At 36.0% G+C, this 6,392-nt stretch overlaps 1 protein-coding gene across 1 annotated transcript in view; it reads left to right on the top strand.

Annotated features, from left to right (window-relative positions):
* LOC134841269 (uncharacterized) overlaps window positions 1–6,392 on the top strand; it is a 149,655-nt gene that overhangs the window by 74,971 nt on the left and 68,292 nt on the right. Inside the window, exons 10-12 of the mRNA XM_063857147.1 lie at window positions 2,998–3,122; window positions 3,364–3,531; window positions 3,788–4,318. Of these exons, the coding sequence (XP_063713217.1) occupies window positions 2,998–3,122; window positions 3,364–3,531; window positions 3,788–4,318 (824 nt within the window). The remainder of the gene's footprint in view (window positions 1–2,997; window positions 3,123–3,363; window positions 3,532–3,787; window positions 4,319–6,392) is intronic.

Here is a 6,392-nt window from a genome sequence, read left to right as displayed (position 1 = left end):
TTGCAAATAAGTAAGAAAAGTTATCCCTTTGTCTCAAATTAAGTTGTTTCTTCAAAATTAGTGCCAATCATCAACATCATTCTTGCATAATTACATTTTTTTTTTTGAATTTTGAAAATGAAGAAAAAATTGAAGGAAATTTTGACCAATTTTTTTGTTTTGGCGTTTCTCAAGCAATATTCAAATATTCAGATGTTTTTAATGAAGAGAAAAAAAATCCAGTTTGAACGTCAAAATTTTTGTTAGTGACAGAAACACGTTTCATTAAAATGTAAATCCACAATTCATGGATTGGACAAACCCACACGATGCAAGAATAATTATTGCTCCGACTTCCGAAAGAAAGCGACGGAATACTTTGTGCTTGGATGTTTTTTCTTCAGAAAAAACTCGACTTTTTAACTAGCCATTTTTAATAAAATGATTTTAAATCAACTGAACATTTTTGCTGTCTCAAGCTCAAAGTTAAGAAGAAGTTTTACCTGGATCTTTTTTTTCTACAAATATGGGGGTTTTATGGCCAGTTTTGTCAACTTGGCGTTTTTAACGAGCTATTATCGCGCCAGCGGAGATTTAATTATTCTTAGAAATTGTTCCAAATTGGTTGAAGCAGGATTATTTGCTATATTTATTGTTAATATGAGCAAAATCAATCACTTGATACTTTTTATGGTTTAAAAAAGATCTTAATCTTTAGAAAAACAGTTTTTCATTTTTTTTTGAAAAACTCATCCGTTGTTACAAAGCGAACGCTACTTCATAGAACTTATAAGGCAGTCGGAACAACCAAGGTTTCGCCCTTATACAAGCAGTCTTGCTCAGTTTTGGCTTATTAATCTGATCCGCGCGTTTTGGTACTGTTGTAGAGTTCTTGCATAATTACATTTTTTTTTTTTGAATTTTGAAAATGAAGAAAAAATTGAAGGAAATTTTGACCAATTTTTTTGTTTTGGCGTTTCTCAAGCAATATTCAAATATTCAGATGTTTTTAATGAAGAGAAAAAAAATCCAGTTTGAACGTCAAAATTTTTGTTAGTGACAGAAACACGTTTCATTAAAATGTAAATCCACAATTCATGGATTGGACAAACCCACACGATGCAAGAATAATTATTGCTCCGACTTCCGAAAGAAAGCGACGGAATACTTTGTGCTTGGATGTTTTTTCTTCAGAAAAAACTCGACTTTTTAACTAGCCATTTTTAATAAAATGATTTTAAATCAACTGAACATTTTTGCTGTCTCAAGCTCAAAGTTAAGAAGAAGTTTTACCTGGATCTTTTTTTTCTACAAATATGGGGGTTTTATGGCCAGTTTTGTCAACTTGGCGTTTTTAACGAGCTATTATCGCGCCAGCGGAGATTTAATTATTCTTAGAAATTGTTCCAAATTGGTTGAAGCAGGATTATTTGCTATATTTATTGTTAATATGAGCAAAATCAATCACTTGATACTTTTTATGGTTTAAAAAAGATCTTAATCTTTAGAAAAACAGTTTTTCATTTTTTTTTGAAAAACTCATCCGTTGTTACAAAGCGAACGCTACTTCATAGAACTTATAAGGCAGTCGGAACAACCAAGGTTTCGCCCTTATACAAGCAGTCTTGCTCAGTTTTGGCTTATTAATCTGATCCGCGCGTTTTGGTACTGTTGTAGAGTTAGTGATTTACCGCCAAGTTCTTATTATAATTAAGTTTTTCAGTTAAGGATTTAAGCACTTGATTTCGATATGTGAAAAGGCATTTGAAGTCAATATTTGGCAGTTGATGAGCTAATATAACAGTCATCAAGAGGACTCGTATCAAGGCGATACCCTGGATTTTTTTACCGCTCTCTAAGATCTATGGTGTAAATGATCGCTCAAAAAATTAATGAAACTTCAAAAAAAATATAGTTTGAAGGAAAATTGTTTTAATTTTTTTATTGATTTTTAGGAAAAAAGATCCCAGGTAAAATATCTTTTACAACTTGAGCTCACGACAGCAATACTTTTCGAATGATATGGAAAAGTTCAAAAATTGAAACTTGGTTCAAAAAATCGAAAAAAAAAACAACCCCAAGCGCAAATATTCAATCTTTTGTACAAAAGTCGGAACAATATTCTGTTTACAGGGAGAAATTATAAATTTCTTTATGCAGATGGGCTTTCAGTGCAATTACTGCTACTCTGACAACTTTTCAGCCTAAGAGGAAAATCAAATGCAGTCTTCTTTGCTCGTTGCTTAAGGGTGAAGCAACATTACCCAGCCCAGAAAAATAACCAAAAAAATTGCATGTAGTTCTTAAACAGGGGCACAACAGCGGTTCGCCGTGATGAGCTGTACAGCTCTTGTGTTGGTCCTTTTTCCGTGGATAAATGGTCTTAATTTTTTTCCTTAATAGAAAAGTAAATCAGGAAGAAAAAGTTAAAAACTGATTTCTTGTGCCTGCTTTTTTTTGATATGCTTCTGGCTCCCTTAATTCAAAATTTCGTATCATCTCGAATTGCTTACGAGTAAATTAAACGTCATTAACATTACTTAAGGAGAGACTGACACGTTGAGCTGGATTCAGGATTTAGATTTTGGCCTAATTTAATTTCTTTGTTTTGCACAAATGGAAACTCAAAAAAAAAATGATTTTTTTTTTGCATTTTTCGTCAATGAAAAACTTTTATCATGCAATTCCATTTGAATTGAATGGATAGCAAAAGAGAGGCATGCTTTTTCTTTCTTTTTGGTTGTCTGGATTTTTATGATAAACATTTTTTCCATTCTTTGAAATTGACAAAGCATTTTTTGTAAATCGGTGAAACTTTGGGCTGCAGAATGTTCCGATCACTGGGTCAAGAGACTTTCTTCTTTTTTCTTTTTTGAGCATGTCTCTCCGTATGTAGATAAACTATAATACACATTTTAAGTGTTGCTTTTTTCTGATCCATCTTTCTCCATTTTTAGCTGCTTAATTATCCCTAATACTTAACTAGTACTTATAAATCTTCAGCGAGAGATCTTTTAGACTCTGCTGGCACTGCTGGAGTTTCCAGTAGCGTTTTCTCCTCTTTTCCAAAATCTTCCACTACTAAACGCGACAGCTCAGCCCAAACGGACCCGAAAATACAGACCCATGCCAAGGATGGACATGTATGGCAATTGAGTCTTGTCTGAGGGGTTCTATTTTAGCTAACATGTTTTTTTTAATCAATTTTGTTTCAAATTTCAAACCGGATCTTTGACGGACAGCTGAATTACTGTTAACTAGCCTCGATAAAGGTTGCTCGGAAACATATTCCTAAAACTGCAAGCTGTTCCATTTAATTTTCCTATGAATAACTAATTCAATCGAACTCTCCTCGACTCAATTGGCCCTTTCCCAACTGTGAAGGAGACCACGTGCTCCCACGGTGGCCGAGGGTCCCTCCCCACTTCATCTCACCCCCAGATGCCCCCCGCAGTGTCCACCGTGCCCCCTGCCAACCCCACAAAGAGGATCTACTTCTTGTTCGAAATAGAAGACATGGCACTCTGTCTGCCTCTTGACACGGCCAACTATGTAAGAGTGTCTCTATTAAGTAGTATATTGTCCATTCAACAAGAACACCTTCTTCATAACTTCTTAGTCACTTTCAAAGTTTGCTTTTCTATATTTTGGACCCCAAATAACATACACTACGAAACAATAAATAATATTGATAACCAACAAATGCACCACAATTGGGATTTTTCTTTCATATTCCTCTTTAAATCCGACAACTTTTTCTCTTCCTTCTGATTTTGAGTGTTTTGAATAGACTTTTGCCCTATTGCAGATGGCGTTCGAAGTGGACGAGGAGCAGGTGCTGATGCTCACTGTAAAACACGTCTCGGTTTCGTCACTCACCGCCTCTGCTTTTGTCTCGTTCGGATCCTTCCACGACTTCACTCTCGGGTTCCGAGACAACTTCGACAGCCTGGAGGAAAATTGGCTGCTCGACAAAATCGAAGAGTCCTTCATTCAGCCTCAGAAAGTGAAATCTTTCGGCTTCTTTTCCCCTCAGCCCCAGACACAGCCAGTCTACATCATGAACATGTTCTGGGTTCCAGAGGGTTCCATAGAGACTGTGTCGCGCACTAACGCAGCTCCCGGTGGCGTGGCAGCGGCAGTTGGCGCGGGGGCGACTGGGGGATCACCGGTGGTTTGGGAGTTGTCGGTGAACTGTCGCATGAGTGGACTGCACGTGCGATTTGACAGTATGTTGGGCTTGTGGCTGGTCATGATGAAACAAACAGTGAGCAAAGTGTCCGAGGACCTGGCCGTCTATTCTGACATGCAGGAGGAGCAACCAGATGTACACCACTTGGTAATCTAAAATTAACTTGTCTGTCAACTAAAGGAATCCTTTTGTGTCAGGAACTTTACCTAATTGCTGTGATAAACTTATGAGACACATATAAGCTAAAGACACATGAGCTAGGAGCATAAATCAGTAAATTCTTTCAACTCAAAGCAAGCATATTAATCACTAGCTTTGATGGGTGAAGACGACTGTCTTTTTTCTATTCAGTACATCATTCTCATGAGCTGCTCAATAAAACAGCCATCGACTTTCGCATATCAGTCTCAGTCTTCATACTCGTCTATTTACTCAAAATGTTTTCCCATAAAGTTGGGAAAGCAATGAACAAAAAACGGCCTTTAAACAAAAACGCCACGTCGACTTGCATCAGAAAGTCATAGAGGAGGACGCCTTCATCCAGGAGGAGTTCAGCAAGCTGAGTAATAAGATAGATGCGGTGTGCAGAGATAGAGGAAGATGAGGTTTCCGCCAAAGGTGCTTTTGCTTTTCATACACAAGCGTCTATCTTGTTACCACCCTGCAGAACACAAGTCTGAAATTTTCCGCTTGAGTATTTTTCATTAATATTTTTTTCCACCAAAGGCACTTTTCATCCCAAGTTTGTAGATTGATAGGGGGAGAGAGTTTCCTGCATTTAAAATTATAGAAGGGCAAAGCAATTTGGTTTTGGGCAGCGAATTTGTACTTAACTTAGTTTTGGATGCCAGCATTCCCATTGATTAAGTGCAACTCATGCGTATCGTGGTTCTACCAGGAATAAAAATTTGAAAAAAAATATAGCATACGAAAGCAGAAAATTGTTGTTGTGCAGATTTGTGTTGTACGAATAGTATCATAAAATGCAGGAAACATCAGACAAAATTTTCGACGAGTTACGTTCTTTTGCTTAACAATCGTTACGTTCTTTTCAAAAGTGATGTTTTCCTCATACTTGAAACGATAGCAGTTTGAAAAAACGAAGAAATTGAATTTAAAAGGAAAATGGGCGATGAGCAGAAACAACTCTTCAAAAGTAATTATTGCAATAACGACGGGAAGTTTGTCGTGTTGCAGCTAAAAACTATTTTAAGCAATGCCCCGACTTTTCCAGAAATCAAACACTACAACCAACTGTACCAGGACAACCTACATATCAGTTTTGTAACTGTTGCGCCTACAATGCAAATAGTTTCCTGTCGGTTCTTTTGAGAACATCGAATGGGCTCACAGATGCATAAAAAAGTTAGCAGGTGATTACCTTTCACAATTCCCATTAAAATCCTCACACTTGAAAAAACCAGCATCCCTCATACTATAGTCATCATCTATATAATTGGATCAACCAAAATGACTACTGATAAATTTTTCTATAGATTGTTACGTGATGTAATCCGCAGTTTTCATTTTTGTTTTAATGTAGGTGCTATGTTTAAAACACGTATAATTTCTATACTGTCACTTATCGAGTTTTTAATTACTTCAATTACTCTCATTTTATTGATCTCGTTTCTGCAATGATATCGAAAATAAGAAAAGTTTAAGCATAAGATTATCCTTAAATGGGAAATGAAATTTTTTGGAAGGCTGAAAATTCTTTTGTTTTTCAGATGATTGATTCTATCAGGTGATCTAAACGTAATCTCGGCCGAAAAACATATTGAAAAATTTTTGAAAAGTTTAGTGTCCTGGTTAAAAATTTAAAATAACTTCATTTAATTTGCAGAAAGCTTGCCAACAAACAACAATAATTTAAAACACCTGGTCAAGTTTTTGGAAAAAATTGTTCTCACGGTTTAACCGAAACTTGGCTAAATGATAAGGACACACCAAATCTTTATCATCCTGACAAAAACCGCTTTAAGGTATTACAAACAAATAGAAAGGGATCAAACAGTTTAGGTATTCTTTTTTGTTGCCGCCGAAATCTTTCAACGTGAGAATGAGAGATGATCTATCCCAATGAAATCTAAACTTGATTTTTTATGGATAGAACTAAACCACAATTTGATCAAAGAGTGTCGCCTGTTTAATTCATCATACTTTCCGCATTATCAAATGTAAAGCTCTTTTGTTCAAATTTTTTGCCATATCATTTGAC

The sequence above is a fragment of the Symsagittifera roscoffensis genome, chromosome 1 (assembly GCF_963678635.1).
Source record: "Symsagittifera roscoffensis chromosome 1, txSymRosc1.1, whole genome shotgun sequence".
Classification (NCBI taxonomy): Eukaryota; Metazoa; Xenacoelomorpha; order Acoela; family Convolutidae; genus Symsagittifera; species Symsagittifera roscoffensis.
Note: the sequence above shows the minus strand (reverse complement) of the source record. Positions and strands in the feature narration are given on the sequence as shown.